This window comes from Papio anubis, chromosome 17 (assembly GCF_008728515.1).
Source record: "Papio anubis isolate 15944 chromosome 17, Panubis1.0, whole genome shotgun sequence".
Classification (NCBI taxonomy): domain Eukaryota; kingdom Metazoa; phylum Chordata; class Mammalia; order Primates; family Cercopithecidae; genus Papio; species Papio anubis.
The window spans coordinates 58,160,042-58,186,433 of NC_044992.1; the positions used below are offsets into that span (position 1 = coordinate 58,160,042).

The 26,392-nt window shown below is 38.4% G+C and overlaps 1 protein-coding gene across 16 annotated transcripts in view; it reads right to left on the reverse strand.

The window, feature by feature from the left end:
• Positions 1 to 25,385, reverse strand: part of CEP112 (centrosomal protein 112) — a 551,317-nt gene extending 525,932 nt beyond the window's left edge. For 3 of the 16 annotated variants that reach the window (XM_031657713.1, XM_031657709.1, XM_031657707.1), the window contains exons 1-4: positions 25,257 to 25,385; positions 20,926 to 21,039; positions 15,609 to 15,799; positions 13,800 to 13,972 (exon numbers count right to left, since the gene is read on the reverse strand). In XM_031657713.1, the coding sequence (XP_031513573.1) occupies positions 13,800 to 13,972; positions 15,609 to 15,799; positions 20,926 to 21,031 (470 nt within the window). In that variant the 5' untranslated portion in view covers positions 21,032 to 21,039; positions 25,257 to 25,385. Of the gene's footprint in view, positions 1 to 13,799; positions 13,973 to 15,608; positions 15,800 to 19,709; positions 19,802 to 20,925; positions 21,040 to 24,919; positions 25,180 to 25,256 lie in introns of those variants that run through there. The other 13 variants (XM_031657703.1, XM_031657714.1, XM_031657701.1 and 10 more) reach the window with 9 other exon arrangements.
• Positions 25,386 to 26,392: the final 1,007 nt, after the last annotated feature.

Consider the following 26,392-nt stretch of genomic DNA (forward strand, 5'->3'; position numbering starts at 1 on the left):
TGGATTAAAGACTTAAACGTAAGACCTAAAACCATAAAAACCCTAAAAGAAAACCTAGGCAATATCATTCAGGATATAGCACGGGCAAAGACTTCATGATTAAAACACCAAAAGCAACAGAAACAAAAGCCAAAATTGACAAATGGGATCTAATTAAACTAAAGAGCTTCTGCACAGCAAAGGAAACTATCGTAAGAGTGAACAGACAACCTACAGAATGGGAGAAAATGTTTGCAATTTATCCATCTGACACAGGACTAATATCCAGAATCTACAAGGAACTTAAAGAAATTTACAAGAAAAAAAAAAAAAAACATCCAAAAGTGGGCAAAGGATATGAACAGACACTTCTAAAAAGACGACATTTATGCAGCCAACAAACATACTTCATATAAGAGGCTATCCAAATGGTCAATAGACATTTAAAAAGATTTTGATATCGTTAGTCATGAGGGAAAATGCAAATTCAAACTATACATCTGCCATACCAGAATTGCTAAAACCATAAAAAACTTACAGAGTTTCAGCAAGGATGGAGAGCCACGGGAACTTTCAGTCTTGCTAGTGGAAATGTAAACTGGTACAACCACTTTGAAAAACTTTATCAGCAGTGTCTACTATGATTACACTTCTAAGTCAACACTCAAAAAAATGTGTATACTTGTGTACTAAGAGACATGTAAAAGAGTATTCACAGTACAATCACTTGCAATGTCAAAAACCAAAAGTCCAACCACAGTACAATGGATACATAAATTGTGATATATTCATACAATAATTTTAAAAATCCATTGCTAAATGCAACAACATGGATCAATCTCACAACATAATGCTGAGCAAAAGAAGACAGAAACAAAAGGGAACATGCTTTATGAATCAAAAACAATGAAAACAAATCTATGGTGACATAATACAGAATAGTGGTTCCTTCTTCAGGAGGTGATAAATGACAGGGAGAGAGCAAGAAAGAGTTTCTCAGGAGGTAGCTATATTCTCTATCTTGACCTGGAAGGAGATTTCATGGACATATACATTTTGTAAAACTTCATCAAGATTTACACTTTGATGTGTCTTGTATGTGTGTTACATTTTAACAGTTTGCCAAAAGACAAAGAATGAACTATAGCTATATTTATTAACATGGATAAATCTGAAAAATCTGATGAGTGAAAGGAGCAAGTCTCAAAATAATAGATACAGTATAATTCTACTTATATGAAATTCAAAATAAAGAAAGAGGTAAATAACTGACTAACACAAAAGACAGGACAGTGATTTCCTCTCAAACAAAGGGAAGAAGAGGCAATCGGAGAAGGGTACCCAGCGGTCTTCTGGAGAAATGTAATACACTATTTACTGGCTAGGTTGAAAGTATAGAAATGTTTATCTTCTAGTGGCTCTTTAAACTGTACCCGTGCACTGTACACATTTTTTGTATGCATGCTATGTTTCACAGCTATAAAAAATTTTAAAAGCAATACAACTACTGAATTATAAATTATGAAAAACCAAAATGAGAACGTCTGATTTCCTGTCTTTTCATTCATCTGAGCAGCAGGTAATATTGTTTTTTACCATCTGCAGAACAGTCTTCTTTGGGGGTATTACTAAATATACTTATGAAACATAAAAATAAATAACAATAATCCAGTAAAGTATCAAATAATGCTGAAAATTAAAAAATGAAAATAACTTCCAACGATCCACAACATATTTATATTAATTTTTCAAAAAGAACTTTATTAGAAAGAAAAAGAAAACTAAATGAAAAACATAAGATGCTTAACAAAACTAGAAAAAGGTGAGCATAGATCCATAAGCACTTTAAGACTTCATATTTCCAACTACTTACTTTAAAATGGCACACTTGATTTTAAAACTTAGAAATAAAAACCAAATTTTAAAAAGCGTACATTTAAATCATTGTTTATTAATATATCTCTGACTTAGAATACTCAATATTTAAATTTCGTTAAAATTAAATGTTAAAATATAAGCTTACTATTATCCATTTTTGTTTATTAAAAAGGACAACCCAAACTGTTCAATATTACCTGACAAAGAGAAACTTGTTTGTGAAATTAAAAGATGTTATTACAGGCCGGGTGCGGTAGCTCACGCCTGTAATCCCAGCACTTTGGGAGACCAAGGCGGGCGGATCACAAGGTCGGGAGATCGAGACCATCCTGGCTAACATGGTGAAACCCCATCTCTACTAAAAATACAAAAAATTAGCCAGGCATGGTGGCGGGCACCTGTAGTCCCAACTACTCGGGAGGCTGAGGCAGGAGAATGGCATGAACCCGGGAGGCAGAGCTTGCAGAATGGCGTGAACCCGGGAGGCAGAGCCAAGACTGCACCACTGCACTCCAGCCTGCAGCATGGGCGACAGAGCGAGACTCTGTCTCAAAAAAACAATAACAATAAAATAAAATAAAATAAAATAAAATAAAAAGATGTTATTACAAAGCCTCATTCATTAAAAGAAAGAAAAAGAGAAATGTGACTAAATTGTCAGAAAGTTCTCTTACTGGGGGAGAAAAAAGCCTAAGAGAAATAATGGCCTAAGGACCATTATTTTCAAAGCTGTTCCATCCCAGTTACAAATAGTTGCCACTGCCTCATCTCAGTAAATACCTAAGAGTGACATTTAATTAGCACATTAATGTTGAAAATTAATGAGTAGCTAAGTGGTTTTATACGTGTGAAATGTTATGTTTTACTGAGTACTCTAAGAAGCACTTTTTGCTTCTCATTTATGTAGCAGTCCTATTTCTAGAGTACAAGGTTAAGTGTCTATCAGCAAGTGTCCACTGTATAAAAGATTGTCAAATTAGTCAGATTTGGCCAGGCACAGTGGCTCACACCTGTAATCCCAGTACTTCGGGAGGCCAAGGCAGGAGGATCATTTGAGGTCAGGAGTCAGAGCCCACTCTGGCCAACATAGCAAGACCCCGCCTCTACTAAAAATACAAAAAATTAGCTGGGCAGGCACCTGTAATACCAGCTACTCGGGAGGCTGAGGCAGGAGAATCGCTTGAACCCGGGAGGCAGAGGTTGCAGTGAGCCAAGATCGTGCCACTGCACTCCAGCCTGGGTGACAGAGCAAGACTCCATCTCAAAAAAAAAAGGCTGGCATGGTGGCTCACACCTGTAATCCCAGCACTTCGGGAGGCCGACGCTGGTGGATCACGAGGTCAGGAGTTCAAGACCAGCCTGGCCAAGATGATAAAACCCCATCTCTACTAAAAATACAAAAATTAGTCGGGCGTGGTGGCAGGCACCTGTAATCCCAGTTACTCAGGAGGCTAAGGCAGAGAAATGCTTGAACCCAGAAGGCAGAGGTTGCAGTGAGCCAAAATCACACCACTGCACTTCAGCCTAGGCAACAAAGCGAGACTCTATCTCAAAAAAATAAAAACATAAAAAATACATATATGTGTGTGTGTGTGTTTATTAACAGTTTCTTTTTTGTTAGTAGGAGCTCCTCTGACAGTGGAAATTGACTAAGAGAAAAGCAACTAGATGTTGATCATGGGTGATCATCACCAAAAAAGAGAGCTGCCCATGAAATGCAAGTAAGCACAGAAGAAAGGTCTCCCATGTGGCAGAGCCAGTTTCTATGCACCAGCTCCCAAGCCCTAGTCCCCATCCCCACCCCACAACGCCCCCGAGACAGAGAACAGGCCACCAGCTCTCCGTCTGGTCAGTCAGGTTTTGCAGTGGCCAAGCAGAAGATTCAGATCTGGTACTGTTCTGCCCAACACAGTAGCCCCTAATCACATGTGGCTATTTAAGTTAATTGAAATTAGAAATTCAGTTCTTCAATCACACCAGCCACATTTCAACTGCTCAACAGTCACGTGTACTGGTGGCTACCGTACCAGACAGCGCTGCCTATAGAACATTACCATCAGAAAGTTCTATTGAACAGCACTGCTGTAGAACACATATTTGCCCTAACATTGGGATTATTCACAAATAAAATGAATGTACTTTTGGCAGGTAATATTTCAGAAGGTTTTACTAAGAAGGAAAGGTATCAATTGGCTCCCTGATAAATTCATCCAACAATCTCAGCAGGAGCAATTTATAATGTTAATATCATTTACATATAAAAATGGAGTTTACAAAGTAAAAAGATTCTTTTGCATCCACAGACTAAAAAATTAAATCAATATTTTTAAAGCAAAAAATGTTTTCTCACATAGATTAACTTCTTCAATCACAAGTGGGTTTTCATTATACTTGATCACCATCTGCTGGCCATGTTATTAAACTGCACACACAAATGAAATGTTAGCTATATTGGGGTAAGACATACAGAATCCCAGCTTTTTACCACAGTGCATTCCCGGGAAACCACATCATAAAGAGGATCATTGTAAAGCAAGTCACATTTTCCATAAAGGCAGGACCATAATTAGAATCTTCATTCCAAACTCAAATCTAGCATCAAATAACCCATGGCAAAATCTCATTAAAGCAAAGATGTAAAAACTATAGTCCTCTATAATTATTTAAAATAGAATAATTACTCTCCAAGTTCTTTCTTATAGGTATGAACATATGTATTATTTAGATGACCCAACAGGAGTTAAAAGATAAATATAATTTATATAAAATTAGCCTAAATCCGATATGGTAAAAATAGTAGGTAGTTAATAATTATTTGCACTCCCCTGGAAATCCTAAGCAATCTGGTGGAGGCTCCTAATAAAATGGCACCTAAAGAAATCTAATTAAATGCCTTATTTTTCATCAATAAATTCCTCTCAAATAAGCAGAAGCGATGTGTTTCTTCCACTGTAAAGCAGCATTTAAAGGTCAGGGTTTATTTAACATTACTCCTCTTCACCCTACCATAACTTTTAATCAAAGTTTTCAGTAAAAATAACAAGTGCTATTAAATCATTTTTTTAAGTCTTTCCCTATCCCAGAACCTAACTGCACTTTGGTAATAAGCCACCAGACCACACATACTTCACTGAAAAGACATAAAATAATTACAAGCCATTAACGAGAAGCTTCAAAACATTTTTCACAGAATTGTAAGGCAAGAATACAACCTATTACCTTTGTGTTCTGTCTTTGAGATAAAGCATGAAGAGTACACAGATGATGTGAACTAAAATCAAACTGTTAGTTACCGGCCGAGCACGGTGGCTTACACCTGTTATCCCAGCACTTTGGGAGGCTGAGGGAGGTGGATCACCTGAGGTCAGGAGTTCGAGACCAGCCTAGCCAACATGATGAAACCCCATGTCTACTAAAAATACAAAAAAAAAATTAGCCAGGTGTGGTGGCACATGCCTGTAATCCCACCTACTCAGGAGGCTGAGGCAAAAGAATCGATTGAACCTGGGAGGCAGAGCTTGCAGTGAGCCAAGATCGCACCACTGCACTCCAGCCTGGGTGACAGAGCAAGACTCCATCTCAAAAAAAAAACAAAAACAAAAACAAATTAGTTACTTAGGCAGCTTCAAATATATGGCGTGAAAAAATGTAAACAATGAGGACAGCCACTCTGTGTTCCATCTATCCTTGAAAAAGAGGCTTGTTATGTTGTTTAAATAAAGATTCCTATAAAGTCTCTTTTAAAATACAATTACCATTCTTTATTTTGATACTGTGCAGGGTTCACACTTATAATCATAAATTTCTGCATAGTCATAATTTATTTTTCTCAGGGAATACAAAATTACTTTTAGTAACTGAAAATAATTAATCACCAACGGACTTTAAGATAATACCCTTTGGGAGGATTAGTAATTAGAGAAGCAAAAGAATGGCCAAACAATCTAACAAGCAAGGCCCTGATGAACTATTACAATAACGATCACCATACCAGTGATGATGGCGGCAGCAGCAGCTAACTCTTAACAGGCCCTCTGTCAAGGGCTCTACATGCCTTATTTCACTTCGTCCTTACAACTCCATTTGTAAATGGAGATAGTGGTAGTACCAACCCCGAAGTTAGTACTACCACTATCTCCATTTACAAATGATGAAACTGGGGTTTAGAGAAATTAAGTAATTTGCCTGAGGACAGATGGTTGCCAAGTGTCAGAAGTGGAATGTGAACAAAGGCAAACTGCTTCCTTTCAGCTTAACCTAGAAATAACCAAGAACAAAGGTATAGCTGCCCAGGATTGCTGATGTAGCTCAAGTGGGAGAAAACAGATAAAACTAAAATTTCCATATTGGCTGCATGAAGTACTTATGCCTACATGATACACTAGAAAGAACATGGGTGTGAAATCAGAAGGCCCTGCATTCCAATATTGGATCCATACTGGAAAAGTCACTGGACTTTCCTGAAGCTGTTACCTCATCTATAAATACAAAAGGGCAATGATGTCAACCTCACTGGACTGTAGAGAGGATTCAATCTGATGATTTGGAAAAGATTTCTAGGACAGTACCTAGCATACAGTAGGAGATCCATAAATGGTATGACTTGCCCCACTTGGCCACTGCTTTCACAAATTAAAAATACAAGTGGAATCCACAAACACTTATTTACTAGAAATTGTTTTCATTTTTATGTTTAAATGTATATATATTTCTTACACAAATTTATTAATTTGCAAGGTGTATGCACCAACATTTTACGAAGATGATATTTCGGAAGGCAACTGGACAGTATCTATCAAAATATAAGAGTGTGATTATTAGAAATACCACAGGCACTTTTTTTAAAAAAGAACATTTTTAAATGTACACTCCAAACTAGCCCCAATCCCTAAAGCTAACCACCTTTCACAGTTTCATGTGTGGTACCCAGAAAGATTCCATGGACACGAACACATATGTATCCATAGAGCCTCTAAAACACATATACACAAACACAAGTGGAAGCTTCCTATAGTTTATGTACTTCTTTTTAACTTTATCCTATTAGATCTTGCCATAATAATGCATATATATTTTATATATATATTTATATATATTTGTGTATATATATTTTTATATATACACATAACTATGTATATATATGTGTGTGTGTGTGTATATATATTTTTTAACCATTGCACAAGGTGTTGAACCAACTAATAACCCCACCAACAAAGCAATTTCTCATCTAGGAATCCATAATAGCCCAAAACACATGCAGGCATATAATAATCATTCTTGGTATTCTAATTGATAATTTGGCATCTTGAAATCATGGACCAAACTAACAGCCAAAGTTGTTCACATCCTTACTATCCCTGTCTTTTTGTGGGCACTTGGAAATTATATTACAAACCCTCCAACTACAAATCCCAACATCAGTGTTTCACTTTCTGTCCAAAAGGGAACAACATCCCACCACTATATAAAAAGGCTCTCTCCCATACTTCTCCTTGCTCCTTCTGCCTCCTGACCAACCCTTGTGCTTCTCCACCTGGCCTGCATGGTGTGACATGCCTCCCTCCTCTTGGAAACTGTGAGAAACAAACTCTTCTTTCAAAGGCAACTTGTCTCTGTGTCTGTCATCGTATAATATCTGATTAAAACAAACCCTGGGTGCTTTTTTTTTTTTTTTTTTTTGAGATGGAGTCTTGCTCAGTCGCCCAGACTGGAGTGCAGTGGCGCGATCTCGGCTCACTGCAAGCTCCGTCTCCTGGGTTCACGCCATTCTCCTGCCTCGGCCTCCCAAGTAGCTGGGACTACAGGCGCCCGCCGCCACGCCTGGCTAATTTTTTGCATTTTTAGTAGAGACGGGGTTTCACCGTGTTAGCCAGGATGGTCTCAATCTCCTGACCTCGTGATCCACCCGCCTCGGCTTCCCAAAGTGCTGGGATTACAGGCATGAGCCACCGCGCCCGGCCGGGTGCATTTTTAAATAAGGCGCATGATTATGTATTACTAGGATGTTAACTCATCCATTCTTTATAACAATAAAAAAATTAAAAGCAGAAGAGACAGGTTAAATTATAGTATATCCACATTACGGATTATCTGCAATTTAAAAGTCCACATGATACGGGTTTAAGACAAAGCTGAGTAAAAAAAGAGCAAGTCTCAGAACAGTACGTACAGTATGAGTCAATTTGTAATATTTTTGTTTTTGATTTGAGATGCAGTCTTGCTCTGTCACCCAGGCTGCAGTGCAGTGGTGCAATATCAGCTCACTGCATCCTTCGCCTCCCAGGTTCAAGCGATTCTCCTGCCTCGGCCTCCCAAGTAGCTGGGACTACAGGCACCCACCACCATGCCCAGCTAATTTTTTGTATTTTTAGTAGAGATGGCATTTCACCATATTCGCCAAGCTGGTCTCGAACTCCTGACCTTGTGATCCGCCCACCTTTCCCTCCCAAAGTGCTAGGATTACAGGTGTGAGCCACCACACTGGCCTGTAATTTCTTTTTTTTCTTTTTCTTTCTTTTTTTCTTTTTTTTTTTTTTTTTGAGACGGAGTCTCGCTCTGTCGCCCAGGCTGGAGTGCAGTGGCCGGATCTCAGCTCACTGCAAGCTCCGCCTCCCGGGTTCACACCATTCTCTTGCCTCAGCCTCCCGAGTAGCTGGGACTACAGGCGCCCGCCACCTCGCCCGGCTAGTTTTTTGTACTTTTTAGTAGAGACGGGGTTTCACCGTGTTAGCCAGGATGGTCTCGATCTCCTGACCTCGTGATCCGCCCGTCTCGGACTCCCAAAGTGCTGGGATTACAGGCTTGAGCCACCGCGCCCGGCCTGTAATTTCTTAATTATATAGGTGTGGATGTCTATTGTAAAATGATATGCACAAAATTGTTAATGGTGATTACCACTCAAAAGGAGAGTGGGATAAAGAAGACACAGAGAGAAGGACTGTGACTTTTTACTCTAAATATTTCTATACTGAGGTTTTTATAAACATGTATTATAGATACAGATTGCATAATTCTCTAAAATGAGGATAAAGACTGTACTAGTCATCTATTGCTGTATAACAAATTGTTACAAATTTAACAGCTTTAAACAACACACATAAATTTTCTCGTGTTTCTGCGAGTCAGAAGTCAAGGCACAGCTGAACTGGGTCCTCTGCTTAGGGCCACAGAAGGCTGCAATCATGATTGGACCAGGCCTGGGTTCTGATCTAGAAGCTCAACTAGGGAAGGATTCACTTCCCAGCTCATGTGGATGTCAGCAGCATTCAGTTCCTTATGACTATCTGATTCACGTACGATCATGGCAGCTGCTTCTTCCAAAGCCAGCAAAGGGAACGACCGCAAGTCTACTAGCAAGATGAAGTAATATAATCCTGGGAATAATATCCCATTACCATTGCCATAATCTACTGGTTAGAAGCAAGTCATGGGTCCTGCCCACACTCAAGGGGAGGGGATTATATAAGGGTATGAACCCCAGAAGGAGGATCATGAAGACCACTATCAAGACAATTAAGGTCTTTACCAGACCTCCATGTTAAGTGTCTGAAGGCTGATCAGAAAGATAATATATATTGATATAGCTCATGATTGTAGATCTAAATGAAATTAACCAAACTATACATGCATGAGATCTAAGTCTATGGTCTCCTTAGTAACATTTTCTAAAGTTATGCTCCAAACTCAAATATAACTAAAATATTTCACTGTCTAGAAAATAGGCAGATAGGCCAGGCATGGTGGCTCATGCCTGTAATCCCAGCACTTTGGGAGACCAAGGTGGGCATATCACTTAAGGTCAGGAGTTCAACAACAGCCTGGCCAACATGGTGAAACCATGTCTCTACTAAACACAAAAATTAGCCAGGCATGGTGGTACATGCCTGTAGTCTCAGCTACTCTGGAGGCTGAGGAAGCAGAATCGCTTGAACCTAGGAGGTGGAGGTTGCAGTGAGCCAAGACTGTGCCACTGCACTCTAGCCTGGGTGACACAGTAAGACTCCATCTCAAAAAAAAAAAAAAGAAAATAGGCAGATATTTGACATAAAAATGCAGTAACAGATATATAATAGCAATGCTATATATAGAAAATATGGGTAATAAGATTATCTTAAACCAAGAAATATGAAAAATGAAAGCAAAGAGAGCAAGGACAGGACTACTAGTTAAGTGTTGAAGCTGTTTGGTGTGAAATGCTAAGTACACTAGTATATAATGTACACTTGGTGGAAAAAATAAAGTGTGAGAATAAGCCAGACGGAATATGACCTTACCATACTTCTAACAAGTTTGGAACAAGGCTATATACCATATCCTACAGGAAGAATAAAAGTAAAGGAAAGGTGCCATCTCTACTGAATAGGGAGTCCTAACAAAAAGGCTTCAAAAGGACTCTGCATCTTTAATAATATAAAAAGGCTAGGACACAAACAGCATAATCTAAAATGCCATTAGAAATACTTCACATACAAAAAGGTCTAAGTAAAGCAGGATTTTATAAAGTGATCAAAAAAGAAACACTAAGGGGGAAAAATCTTTTAAGATTAAAGAGGTTTTTCAAAGGACAAGTTGAAGTGGCTGTAAAATTTATGAGGCAGCATTAAACTTCAGTTCTAAGTAACAATAAATTATTCACTATAAAAACATACATGTGTCAAATATTATAAGCCTCTTAAACTTTTTAAAACAATTTCTTGCAGAACTGATTAGATATATTAGGTCAAGATTAGCAGATACTAACTTTTTCATTAGCACACTATGATCACTCAGAGTAAAGGGGCAAATTTAGAAAAGAAATAAGAAGACAGAACCATCAACAGCCGATACACTACCACATGTGATCTGATGTCATACATGATCTATATTTCACCGTAAAATCAGTTTTCTTGGCTTTAGCTAAAGTAAATGTTATTTTTAAATGCCTTCATGTATGTAAAAACTACAAAAATCTGTTAACTAATGTAAATCAAATTGAAATTTTAAAAAGAATCAAGTTGAAATTATTAAATTAAAAGAAACATATGATACCCTGAGATCTTTTGTTTTGGCAGCCCTAATTGACCTTAGTGATTCTGACATTTGACAGATGATATTTTAAGCATGTCCTTTCTAGCTCTTTCATTGTCATATTCCTCACAGTGTGTGAAGGCAATCGCTGTAACCTACATCCAAGCTTCCCTCCATGTTTTCTAAAATTTATGCTTCCCTCAACATTTTCTGAAATGTTAAAAAGAAAAAAAAAATCCTTTTAGGCCATTTCCTCTGCCACAATATACCCGTCTCAAAGGGATTTTGTACAGATTAAATATGTGGCAGTGTCTAACACAATCTACTCGTTCATGCATGCATTCACTCTTGAATATAGATACTTACAGAATTCCTAACATGTTCCTGCCCAGTGCTAGGGGCTGGAAATATAGCAAATATGGCAAACAGCAAAAACACAAGTTCCTACCTCATGAAATTTACAATCTAGCACACAGGACAGATGGTAAGCCTCTACGCATAGGATGAAGGCAGCAAAGAAACACAGAGTACTAAAGGAGTAAATAACGGGGTCACCTAAACTGCCCTGGGATATGAGATAAGGCTTTTTTCACGTTGCGATCTCTGAAGGATGGGTGGACTCACCAGGGTCACAAGAGTGCCTGCTTTTCCCATTACTTATTATATAACCGACAACGAATGCCTCATACTCTAGCGATCCTTTTGCATTAAAATGTCATTTAACAACAGGTGACCAACAAAGAGAATTAAGTTATTTTTTACAATTCTGGGGATTTTACTATGGTTTCATTTCTCAAAAAAGTCAATGAGTAACAGGTGAAGGATATTCTCATTGTATTTTCTCAAACTTTATCCTGTGTTCCAAAGAAGAAAAAAATCTATTCACCTGGACTCCCTGGAAATCTCAAGTCTATTTCCTATCCTGAACGCTTTTCTTATACACACCTGAATCCTTGCAAATATTTCCATGACTATGCATAGCCACTGCATTCAAACTATCCATGTGCTCATCTCTCTCCCCCACTCATCTAAAGCAGTGGTTATAAATCAAATGTCCAGAGGACTTAACAGATGAGCGATTTACTGCCAGATATAAGGATATCCTTCACTTCTACAAAGACATAGTGTCTGTCTCTCTCCTTCTGTTTTTTGTTCACAGATGAGGTCTCACTCTATTGCTCAGGCTGGCCTCACACTCCTGGGCCCAAGCTATCCTTCTGCTTCCACCTCTTGAATAGCTAGGACCGCGGATGCACAGCTGTGCCCAACCCTTTCCCCTTCTTAAATCACAAGATCCCTCTTTCCTACCTTTCTTCTTTCACTTGACAGAACATAAAATTAGAAAAACAAACACTTCATTTTCCTCTTAACTCTACTTAAAGGGGAAAAAAAAAAAAACTCAAGCTCAATAACAGATGCAATAGACATCAGATTTGGTGTCAGGAATTAGCAGGAAATCGTGAAGGCATACACTAATGGGGGTAACCAAGTACTACTTAGCTCCAACCTAGGGCTGTCTCCTGGAAAGATTTCTAGGTGTCCAGTTTTAAAGAGAAGCCAGAAAGTTGGGCTTTTATATGAAATCCCCCAAATGTTAATTTTGACAACTCAGTTAAAATTGTTAAAGACATTGTTGAAGTCCAACAAAACAAATCTACGATTCATTCAGTCCTAGAAGATCACAAATTTTCAAACTGTGCTCTAAGCTCTAAGATACAGGAAACTACTTTAGTTCACCTTTATACCATAAACTCCACATACATTACATCTAGAAAGGAACCCAGAATTTAGCTGGACTCTTAGCAGAGATTTTGGCAAACAACTGATGTCTTTTGCAGCAAAACTAAGAATTATATTTTTCAGACCACAATCTCTTTACACCTCCATATAAAGAGATTGCTTCGAAGGCTACAAAAACTCTACAATTATACCTCTTCTAATTGTAATTCTCCTATGAATGTAAAAATAAGTATTTTAACACCACACTTCCTACAGACTCATCTATTCGTTTCTTTTTACTCTTCTGAACATGCCCTTAATTATTTCACCTCTTCCTTTTTGCCTCCCCATTCTGTTTCTCCTTTCTACTGAAATAGTTTCATATGGACTGGATCTCTCGCTTTTATCTTTTTCAACCATGATATCTCAGGTCTGAAAAACATATAAACAGACTATATCAACTGTGGAGACATTTCAAATTACTAATAACATTTCTAGATCTGTTTAACAAATAAACCAAAAAAATTATAGTGGACAAGAAAGATTATACTGTTAACAGAAACGAATTTCTAAACTTAAAATTACCAAGAGAATGATGAGGAGTGAAGTATAAAGTATGGTACATGGTAATTGACACTGTCCTATATTTTAACATTTCAAGGAATAAGGCCAAATGGAAAAGTAAAAATTTGATAAAAGTCCAAATTTAAATCTATCCCTTCCCTGAAGCCAAAAATTATGCCACCATAATAATGGCCTTTTGGTACATTTCAAAAATTCAGAAATTTTTTTTGGCAGTAAAAAAACCTATTTAAGTTTAATACTCAAGTAAGAAAGCACAGTCCAATGGGGTTTATGCTTACATTCATTATACCATTAAGTGAAAACAAATATTGTTCAAGTTGGATTTGCAGGATATTATATTTTGTTCAAGTTATTGATAACGCTTTTAATGTATGCTTGTCATAAAGGAAAATACATAATTGTGTCATTTAAAGATGCTCAGGGACCACTTGTCAAGCAATCAAAAATATATATGAAAGTTAATAGGTATCTATTAAATGGCTAAAAATATAAAATAATCTTGAATGTCCACTTAAGGGAAAAGTAAACTACTTACTATTAAAAAAAAAAAAAGGAAAAACAGAATGTATAAATCAGCTCCAAAGACAGACTAAATGATGAAACACATTCAAAATCCCATTCTCTTAGCATACCTGTAGACATCAGTTGGCGACTGTACCAAAGTGTTATCTTCTCCAGAAGAAAGTTTCCATGATTCATTTAATTTGCGTTCACTTGTCTCCAGCTCACCCAGTACCCAGGCTGGTAATCCCTCTGGGCTTGAACCTTTTGCTTGTGCTGGATTTGGTTCATCAAAATAGATGGACTGATTTTTAAAAATTAGAAAAATTATTCTTTCAAAATGTACTACAATAAAACCACTAAAATTTCCATCAAGTTTCAAGTTTGATAACAGCCTTTCAAATACTCAAATTCAATTACATTCAAACATTTAAAAAATTCAATATACAATGAATTATGAGATATTAAAATACATTAAGTGATAACATATTTACATTTTAGTTGCACTCTACTGTCTAAGAAATACAATAAACAGAAGTACATAACAGATAAATCTGATAGTTACGTGTATATTACAAAAGGAATATTAGTTAAATATGAAAAGTTAAATACCAAGTTTTTTTTTAATTATGTGCTATCTTATCTCTTTCTGTAATCACTAACTACTTTACACACACACAAAAAAAGAAATCAGTGGGAAGAGAAACACAAAACAATGCAACCCAGGAATTAAAATTAGGAATCCCTTGACAAGATGGGAAGAGCAGAGTGAAAAACCTGGGATTTAGTTCTGGTCACACTACTAACTAGCTGGGAAACCCAAGAGAGTTCTCTAAACTTTCTCATCATTATGATTTGTTAAATCAAGCCCTTCCCTTTGACTCTATGAAATTAAGTGTGAATGGGAAAACATGATACAATATACTCATATCTTCACATCTAGATGTGCTTCATAATGTTCTACCTTTACACATTTCTAAAGAAAACTCTGCATTGACTGCACACCTCTGCAACAATTCTCCCAGTCCTACAGACAAAATCCTCAAGGCACCGTTCTTTAGGGAGGATGATACAAGACCCTCCACTCCGTATGGGACATGCACAGAAATTTCTTTTAAATGATATAGTCATTAAAACTTTTGGCATTGTGCCACAGAAAACAGGAATTATTCTCTAATGTTCAGCATGCCACTTGACTAAACTATGCTTTAAGTAAACTGATAAAATATAAAAAGTTTTAAAATACATCACACAGAATTCCGCAGTTCATTGAAAAAATACATATATATCCTAATAGCAACTACCAAAGTTACCAATACCAGGTACTCCAGATCTTTCAAGTACCGGCACTCAAATGCCACACAAACCAAGGTATATTTTATGGTTACAAGGACCAGGACAGTGACAATTTATCCACCAAGCATAATCATAACAGCCTTTGCAATAAAGTTGATTTTGACAATGAAATTAATTTAAGTACAGAAAATGACTTTTAAACTCCAACTTCTTACTGTCATTTTATTAGAGTAGAAAGAATTTTTACAAATCACACACTTCAACTTCTCATGAATGTTTAAATAATGTATATGAGTTTAAAAACTAGAATATACTGAATTACATAAAAATTACCATTATAATCCAGTGAAAATTAATAAAAAGTAAAGCTCAATATAAAAAATTTCATTTTCAGTTTTTTAGAAATATTATTGAATATTGAGGGATAAATAAATCAATAAGGATACTCCTCTTATAAGCAATACATGTATTTTATTAAAGGTGGAAAAAAATGAATCAAGAAGAAAAAAAAATTTTAATATATTACCTAGCACATACAACCTAATAGTATTACCATTCCCCAAAGGGATGGTAACTTGATGCTTTTTATAAAAAATGAAACTTACATATATATATATTTTTTGTTGTTGTTCATTGATACCTACCATGTATGAAGGTAGAATTTTTAGCGTCCCGGGTTCAGGTCGGTGTGTAAAAGGGCCTTCAAGCACACCTCGTTTAAGCATATGCAATAACAATTTTGCATACAGGTTCCGATTCTTCCTCCCCATTATTCCTGCACCTGTTCCTGAAGGCTCACACAGCTTTCTAATCCAAAGAGCACACCTCTGCCGTTCTATAAATACATAAGAACTATTAGAAACTTGATTTTTTATAAAATGAAACATTCGATTACAAAGACCTATAATAGCACCTGCTTTAGTCTAAAAGAAGGACCAACAAACCTTTTCTGTTAAAGGCCAGAGAGTACATACTTTAGGCTTCATGGGCCATATGAGCTCTGGCACAACTACGCTGCCACTGTAGCGTGAAAGCACTCGGAGACTGTAGGTAAACAAAGGGCATGACTATGTTTCAATGAAACCCGACAAAAAAGACTGTGGGCGGGAGTTGGCCCATGGGCCACTATCTGCTAACTCCTGGTCTACCATTTAATGTTATTAGGTAATTGGTTAATGAGAAAGACAAACGCAAAGAAACATTTTCACAAAAATAAAATCTCTAGATTATCATTAAATAATTTTTAAAATTTTTAATTATTGTGAGTACACAGTAGATATATATATTTAGGCAGTACACGAGATATTTTGACACAGGCATGTAATGTATAATAATCACATCAGGATAAATGGGGTATCTATCCATCACCTCAAGCATCTATCCTTTGTGTTACAAACAATCCAATTATACTTAGTTATTTTTAAATATGCCATTAAATTATTATTGACTGTAGTCACTCTGTTGTGCTGTCAAATACTAGGTCTTACTCACTCTATGTGTTTGTACCCATTAACCATCTCCACTTCCCTCTGTACCCATCCTTTCCAGCCTCTGGAAACCATTCTTCTCTCTATCTTCATGAGTTCAATTGTTTTAATTTTTAGCTCCCACAAATTACTGAGACTATGTGAAGACTGTCTTTCTGTGCCTAGCTTATTTCACTTAACATAATGTCTCCCAGTTCCAGCCATGTTGTTGCAAATGACAGGGTCTCCTTTTTTATGGCTGAATAGTACTCCATTGCGTATATGTATCACATTTTCTTTATCCATTTGTCTGTTGATGGACACTTAGGTTGCTTCCAAATCTTGGCTATTGTGAACAGTGATGCCACAAACATGGGAGTGCAGATAGCTCTTCAATACACTAATTTCCTTTCTTTTGGGTATATAACTAGCAGTGGGACTGCTGGATCACATGGTAGCTCTATTTTCTAGTTTTTCTGAGGAACCTCAAACTCTTCTCCATAGTCACTCCACTAATTTGTATTCCCATCCAAAATGCAGGAGAGTTCCCTTTTCTCTACATCCTTGCCAGCATTTGTTATTGCCTGTCTTTGGATGAAAGTCATTTTAACTGGGATGAAATAATATCTCACTGTAGTTTTCATCTGCGTTGCTCTGATGATCAATGATGTTGAACATCTTGTCATACGTCTGTTTACCATTTGTATGTCTTCTTTTGAGAAATGTCTATTTAGATCTTTTGCCCATTTTTAAATCAGATTATTTGATTTTTTTGTATAGAGTTGTTTGAGCTCCTTATATATTCTGGTTATTCCCTTCTCAGATGAAAAGTTTGAAAAGATTTTCTCTCATTCACTGGATTGTCTTTTCACTTTGTTGATTGTCTCCTTTGCAGAAACTTTTTAATTTAATGAGATCCCATTTGTCCATTGTTGCTTTGGTTGCCTGTGCTTTTGGAGCATTACTCAAGAAATCTTTGCCCAGACCAATATCCTGGAGATTTTCCCCAATGTTTTCTTTTAGTAGTTTCCTTGTTTGAGGTCTTAGATTTCAGCCTTCAATCCATTTTTATTTTTGTATATGGTGGGAGACAGGGGTCTAGTTTCATTCTTCTGTATATGGATATTGAAAACTTGATATCCATATACGGAAGAATGCCTTTAAAAATGTTTGTATTTTTTGCTGTGAAAATTATGTAATCACAGAACAAACTCATGAAATATTGGGATTACTTTGTACAAGAAGAAAATTTAGTAAAATTCATCAGTGAAGCCATCAAGTCCAGGGCTTTTCTTTGCTGGGAGACTTTGTATAAATAAATTTCTGTGATAAAATTTTGTTATAATTTTGCATCTCTAAAATAATTTTAGATATATTGAAAAATCTTTCTACAATTTTAATTATGTAAACCTTGAAAGAGATAAAATGCAATCTCTGATTTATCTAAGCATTTTCAAATTACTCTAAAATTAAATCTTGAATGTTTTATTTATGAAATTCAATAATATCCAGGGAGTTGTAGCTGATCGGTTGAGGGTTTTAACATCTTTAAAAATAACTGAGCACTATTTACATGCCATTTTGTAAAATAATTATTCTTTTCAAAATCTACCTAAAAATTATAGCACAGTTTAATCCACATATAAAGGTCTATATTATCTTGCCATGACACAGGATTGTTTTAGGTCTCATGAAAACTATTCTGGTAATAATTTTTTATCAGTCTAAGTCAATTTGAGGATTACATATCTAATGCAAATCATAAATCTGCTCTAATCTTTTAGTCTACCAAGGTCATATTCATTTATTGTTTTACCTACAAAAATCACTAAGACCAGATTTACTATGGTGCAAATATCATTTCAGGTTGGAAACCTATGCCTTTAAAAATTTTTGTATATTTTGCTGTGAAAATTATATAATCACGAAACAAACCTCATGAAATATTGGGAACACCATGAACATGAAGAAAATACAAAAGTGTAGCCAGGCGCAGTGGCTCAGCCCTGTAATCCCAGCGCTTTGGGAGGCCAAGGCAGGCGGATCACGAGGTCAGGAGATCGAGACCACCCTGGCTAACACGGTGAAACCCCATCTCTACTAAAAATACAAAAAATTAGCCGGGCGAGGTGGCGGGCCCCTGTAATCCCAGCTACTTGGGAGGCTGAGGCAGGAGAATGGCGGGAACCTAGGAGGCGGAGCTTGCAGTGAGCCGAGATGGTGCCACTGCACTCCAGCCTGGGCAACAGAGTGAGACTCCGTCTCAAAAAAAAAAACAACAACAACAAAAAACAAAACAAACAAACAAAAAAAACAAAAATGCAAAAGTGAAACTGATAAACTTAATAGTTCTTTAATCTACATACTTTCCACATCCCATAGCAAATTTAAATCTATATAATATTCTAATGCTCAGAATTTAGTGCAATTTGGTTAATGAAAGAATGCATTCCTCTATGTAGAATAATAGGAAAACCCATTATCACAAGTAGAATTTAGCAATAAGATGTAATTTATTATTAATTTCTAGTTCTTGATTAAGATGTGAGTTTCAGATTGCTTATTATAAACTAAATAAAAGAAAGCCATGGATGTACCAATACTGACAACATGTCAAGGAATCAAAGATTATAATTAATGAATTTTATGTAGCTAAAATCTTTTTTTTTTTTCTTCTGAGACAGAGTCTCGCTCTGTCGCTCAGGCTGGAGTGCACTGGCATGATCTCGGATCACTGCAAGCTCTGCCTCCCAGGTTCATACCATTCCCCTGCCTCAGTTTCCCAAGTAGCTGGGACTACAGGTGCCCACCACCATGCCCGTCCAATTTTTTTTTTATGTTTTTAGTAGAGACAGGGTTTCACCATGTTAGCCAGGATGGTCTCAATCTCCTGACCTCATGATCCGCCCGCCTCGGCCTCCCAAAGTACTGGGATTACAGACATGAGCCACCGCGCGGGCCTGGCCCCTAAAACCCTTTTTTTAAAGAAGATAAAATATGAGGATGGTTTGATTTGAAATACATTTACAATGAGAAATTTTAATACAAACGGTTTCTAATCAGCAAATCTAAGAGAAAAAGAAAAAAAGGTAGTGAATATCAGAAGAGGATGCAATATAAAAATATCATTAGATATCATTCAAATAATCATGAACAAGTCATGGGACATGAAATATTCATTTGAAAAATAGCAGAGGAAGAAAGAAGAGGTTAAAGCCTGACAAGGTCAAGAGAAGAAGGCAGAGGAGGAGATCTTCAAGGGAAGACCATGCAACTTACCCAGGACTAGGAAAGGCTGAAGGCCCTAGAACAACAGGTGACCACAGAATGCATCATTTATATCTCATACTCCCTGCTCCTAACACAGCTCCCTGGAATAAATACAATAGTCTCCACTTATCCATGGTTTTACTTTCCTGTTTCAGTCACCCACACTCGAATGCAGTCCAAAAATAGGTGAGTACAGTACAATAAGATATTTGAAAGAAAGAGGGAAATTACTTTCACACAATGTTTATTACAGTATATTGTTATAATTGTTCTAGCTATTGTTGTTAATCTCATACTGTACCTAACTGATAAACTGAATTTAATCATCAGTGTGTATGTATAGGAAAAGACAGAGTGTATATAGGTTTTAGTACTATCAGCTGTTTCAGGCAGCCTCTGGGGGTCTTGGAACATATTCCTCAAGATAAGGGGAGATTACTATATTTAATACTGAGTCAGTTCCTCACTGAATATAGAGTCCACTCAGACATCTCAGCGAAACAGGCAACTTGGAAAAAGTAAAAGCCATAGTTTCTTGATCTCACTCCAAACCTACCCCTCAAAAGCTACCAAGTCACATTTACCTTTACAGGCAATCTTACACCTACTATGGCTTAGAGAATCTTCCCAGTCCCCAAAATTCTCTCCAATTGTTCTCTAGTGCCTTAAGTTACATGAAAATTCTCTAACTTGAGAAAAAGACTTTCATTCCATAATTAGAAATAACAGGCCAGGAACTGGAGACAAGATAGCAATAAAACTTTATTCACACTGGATTTTGTTCTGCCAACCAATAAGCATAAAAGACCAATAGATTATTTTCTGCTTTGATAGACACAAGGGCCGGAGAACAGGAGAACAGTAGGCTCCTCCTGTCTCTGGCCCTTTCCATAGAAAGAAGAAAAATTTGCGAGAAAAATTTCCGTAGAGAAAAGGAAAAGATGTGAGAAAAAAGATTGTAGCTAACTTTAGAGATCCATGTGCTATAAGCCCATGACATGTGAGAGGAGGCATCACAATAAGATCTTTCCATAGTTTGGCAGGACATTACCACTGAATTTCTATCTACCCTTGAACAACTCGGTGCAAACAGTCCCATGTCAATGGCAAAAATTGTTACTAGAGAAATTCAGGTTTTCTTCCATGTTGATAGTTCATTGGTTTGACTAAATAATATAAAGAAAAAAATTAATCTTAAGAATCTAATTTTCAAACATAATCTTACCTGTCCTATGGGGTAATTTTAGAACATAGGGCTTCATATCAACCACAAAGTGATCAAATTCAGCATCCAGCTTCTCCCATTTTTCTTCTTCACTTCCCACTTCCATAATCCAATCTGTAAAATATTTTAAATCAAAATATTAAGGATATGCATGCTGAAAACTACAAAATTCTGATGAGAGAGATTTTTTAAAAACCGAGTTAAATATCAGTTCTCCCCAAATTGACCTGTAGATTTAATGCAATTCCAATCAAAACCTAGCCGTATTATTTGTAGAGATAAGCTTAATTCTAAAATTTACATGCAAAGGTAAAGGAACTACAGAGTCCAAACAATTTTGAAAAAGTACAAAGTTGGAGAACTTATACATTACCAGATGTTAAGATGTACTCCAAAGCCACAGTAGTCAAGACAATTGGTATTGGTGAAAGGACAGACAGATCAATGGAAAAGATTAGAGAGTCCAGAAACAGACCAAAACAAATATGAACAACTGATTTTCAACAAAGGTGTGATCCATGAAGAAATGACAGTTATTACAACAAATGATGTCATAACAACTGGATATCCATATAAAAAAAAAAAAAAAGAACCTCAACCTAAACTTCATCCTATATATAAAAATTAACTCAATCTGAATCACAGACCTAAGTGTAAAAATGTAAAACTATAAAACTCTCAGAAGAAAGCATGGGAGGAAATCTTTGCAAACTTGAGTAAGGCAAAGATATCTTATATACCACATTAAAAGCACTGTCCACAAAAGGAAAACCTGGCTGGGCATGATGGTTCATGCCTGTAATCCCAGAACTTTGAGAAGCCCAGGCAGGAAGAATGCTTGAGCCCAGGAGTTAAAGACCAGCCTGGGCAACATGGTGAGACCCCATCTCTACAAAATAACAATTAAAAATTAGCCAGGTGTAGTGGCATGTACCTGTAGTCCCAGCTACTTGGGACGCTGAGGTAGGAGGATTGCTTAAAAGTGTGAGAGGTCAAGGCTGCAGTGGGCCATGATTGCACCACCAAACTAGCCTTGGTGACACAGCAAGACCCTATCTCAAAAATAAAAAATAAAGCTGATATATTGAACTTCACAAAAAAATAAAAACTGTTCTGCAAAGGACTCTGTTAAGGAATTGAGAAGATAAGCCACAGACCAGAACAAAATATTTGCAAATCATACATCTCATATGAGACTTGTATCGAGAATACATAAGGAACTCTCAAAACTCAACAATCAGAAAACAAACTATGCCAATAATCAGCCAAAAAATATGAGTCCCTTTACCAAAGAAGAAATACAGATGGCAAGTAAGCACATGACAAGATGCTCAACATTAGTCATTACAGAAACGCAAATTAAAAACTATACTGAGGGCCGGGCGCGGTGGCTCAAGCCTGTAATCCCAGCACTTTGGGAGGCCGAGACGGGTGGATCACGAGGTCAGGAGATCGAGACCATCCTGGCTAACACGGTGAAACCCCGTCTCTACTAAGAAATACAAAAAACTAGCCGGGCGAGGTGGCGGGCGCCTGTAGTCCCAGCTACTCGGGAGGCTGAGGCCGGAGAATGGCGTGAACCCGGGAGGCGGAGCTTGCAGTGAGCTGAGATCCGGCCACTGCACTCTAGCCTGGGCTACAGAGCGAGACTCCGTCTCAAAAAAAAAAAAAAAAAAAAAACTATACTGAGACACCACTAACGTTAAAAATGCAAACAATACCAAGTGCTGGTGAGGATGTACAACAACAGGAACTCTCATGCATTGCTGGTAGAAATACAAAATAGTACAGGCACTCCGGAAAACAGTTTGGCAGTTTCTTACAAAAATAAACATACACTCACCCTATGACCCAGAAATTCCACTCCCAGGTATTCAAGTGAAAAGAAAAATCTATATACACACAAAAATCCAAGGGTGATTTTTTTAAAATAACCAACAAACAACTGAAAAAAGCCCAAATGTCCCTCAGTTGGGGACTAGATAAACTGTGGCATATCCACACGATAACATAGTACTTGGCAACAGAAAGGAATGAACTACTGATACACACACAACTTCAAATCCTTATGCTAAGTGGACGAAGCCCTTCTCAAAAGGCCGCATACTGTCTAATTCCATTTGTGTGACACTCTAGAAAAGGCAAACAGTATAGGTATAAAGAACAGATCAGCAGCTCACAGGGTTAGCAGTGGGGGCAGAGTCTGAACATAAAGAGATGGCACAAGGAAACAATTTGGCGTGTTGGAATTGTTCGGTACACTATCAATGGAGGAAGTTATAAGAACCTACACGTGTGTAAAAACTGATAGAACTACATGCCAAATAAAAATGCATTTGCATTTGCTGTATATAAATTTAATATTTTTTTTGAGACGGAGTCTTGCTCTGTTGCCCAGGTTACAGAGTGCAATGACACAGTCTTGGCTCACTGCAGCCTCCCGAGTAGCTGGGAATACAGGCGTGTGCTACTTTGCCCAGCTAATTTGTTTGGTAATTTTAGTAGAGACGGAGTTTCACCATGTTGGCCAGGCTGGTCTTGAACTCCTGACCTCAAGTTATCCGCCTGCAGTGAGCTGAGATCATGTCACTGCACTCCAGCCTGGGTGACAAGAACAAAGTTCCGTCTCAAAAAAAAAAAATTGAAAATGAAAAATAAATAGAAATTTTAAAACAAATTACATCATATTCACGAATTATATCTACTTAGTTCCAACTTATCAAAAGTTTCACACCATTATCAGAATTGAAAATTTAAATTACTAGAATTGAAAAATAAGTAAAGCAACATCTTTGGCTTAGGCTTAGAGTAATTATAGTGTGCCTATCAGTTATATAAATTATTTCAAAGGTAACCAAAGTGACGGACGCTGCAGTGAACTGAGATCGCACCGTTGCACTCCAGCCTGGGCCACAGAGTAAAACTGTCTCAAAAAAATAAATAATTTCCAAGGTAAAAAAGAAGTACATTGGGTGACTCTTGCTTATAGCTACAATCTATATTTGGATCATGTCTTTTATTAAACTCACCCATGTTGTCTCTTTTTAAACTTGTTTCTTTTTGGACAGCTACAAAATGGGCTAAGACTTTCTCAGGTGCTTACCTACCCTAGAGTCAGCAAACATAACCAAGCCACAAGCATTAAAAGGTCTGGGAAAAAAAGGAGTCCCAACTGCCAAGGAAAGAATACACTTCTTTCATATCACACTCCTTGCCAAACAAAACAAACGTTCTTGGAAGTTGTGTAAAATCCATTTTGGTCAATCAAATCACATTTTAAATATATTGTGGGTCATTAAAGAAAACTGGAAATGTCGACAAATAAAAAAGGTTTACAGGTGCACGTTTTCTCCGGCTTTCACGTGTGGATGTTTTGACAGGAGCCTTCCCTGACTCTGCCCGTAGCTTGGTGTGTGCTTTAGAAACAAACCTCAGTGTATTCTCTGGCCCGGCCCTACCATTTCCGCACCATTTCCATGGTTGTTTCACAGAGGAGGAAGCTAAGACTTACGTGAGGTGAAATCACTGACGTAGGTTCTTAGGGGACAGTGACAGCTGGGCCTGAAAACTGCACAAATTATTAATACCATGCATTTCACTAAGCTGCAGCCTGACCACTGTGGTGAGGCTCATGGAATTTAAGGTGCCTCTTCTATCTTATTTTGACTCATCTTAAAATATTAAAGACAAATAAAAATAGCCGTGCAATGATTAGAAAAGTTGTTCACATTTACTTATGTCGTTCTCTTGAACACTTAAAAATAATTAACTCAGAAACACAGGGTAGCATCCTACATGGGGCGGTGCTGGGCTAGGGCCTCTCCAAGCGGCCTAGGACTTTCTGCAAACCAACCAGCGCCCTGGTTCTGTCCCCGCAAATCCAGCTGATTGTTCCGAGACTCTTTTCTGGGACGGAATTGAAAACTCCAGCGGCGCCGTTCCTGGCAGTCCCTTCCTCGGCCCGCCGAGGCCCAGGCCCAGGCCGCGCTCCTACCTTGTCCAGGACACAGATTTCCTCTCCCAGTCGCAAACCCTTGGGTCAGACTCCTGGACCATGTCAAACCGATCAAACCGGCTGATCAAACTTTACTCAGAACTTTCCCAAGCCGTCCCGACCTGGACTGCGCTCTGCCTACCGGGGACACCACAGCGGACAGCGCCGGGACCCCCGGGGCGCGCGCCCCCCAGGCCCGGAGAACGGGCCCAGGGCCTAAGGGCGACGCCCCTCCCCGAACGGGCCCGCAAGGGCGGGGCGGCGGCCACTGGCGCAAAATTCCACTCGAGAACCTGGTGGGAAGGGCGGGGGAAGGAAATTCGGAAAAAATGAGAACCTGGCACCACCACACGGAAGCTTTCCGCTCGGCCGCCGCCGACGCCGACGCCGACGCCGCCCGGGCCAAACGGTTTCAAATCCTTGCGGGCCGCTGCCTGGCCGCCGCCCAGCAGCCCGGGGGCGGGGACTTTCGCTCTGGCATTTCCCCGCCCCCTACTCCACCCCTCCAGCCTGCGGTGCCGTTGCCATGGCGACGTTCCCGGCGGCGGAGACCACCGGTGCCCTAGGCTGGGGGCGGAGACTTCCGCGTGGGCATTTCTCCGCCCATCCGCGGCGGCGTGTGCGCGGCTCCGTTGCCATGGCGACGCTCCCGCTTGCCTAGCAGCGGCCAGACTCGCACCAGAGCTTCCTGGCCCCTTGGTGGGTCCCAGGTCGAAGCTTCCGGAATAACCCGACTGCAGTTTGAATGCAGCAGCCCTCCCGCATCCCGCGCAGAGTCACTTATAATCACGTTAGGGGCCGTGGCGAAAGAATAAGGGCACAGAAAATGGGGCGGCTGGAGGATGCTCAAGAAGGAGTGATCCGTTATGTGGACAGACGTCAGAGTTGAATGAGTCTCAAGTGAAAATTTCCTCACTCTCTGATACATCAAAACCCAAGTCAAATTCTTTAAATGGTTCTTTTTAAAACCTATCCCACTGGACGTAAACACCAACAGCTCTTCCTTGTCCCAAAGACAAATCATGCTAAGGAAAATAAAGGGTACAGAATGTTTTTAAGAATGTTTAGTTTTGAAAAGCATATTTGAACATGTTTATAGCTAAGGAATGATCTATAATCCAGATCATTAGTACTGAGAATCAAGGATGCAAAATCAAGCATGCAATTGCAGGAATTTAACCAGTCAGTGAATACATTAAAGATTGATAAACTAACCAGGCGCAGTGGCTCACGCCTGAATCCCAGCACTTTGGGTGGCCAAGGCGGGCGGATCGGGGGGTCAGGAGATCAAGACCATCCGGGCTAACACGGTAGAACCCCGTCTCTACTAAAAATACAAAAAATTAACCAGGCGTGGTGGCACACTCTTGTAATCCCAGTTACTCGGGAGGCTGAGGCAGGAGAACCGCTTGAACCCGGGAAGCAGAGGTGGCAGTGAGCCGAGATTCCACCACTGCACTCTAGCCTGGGCAA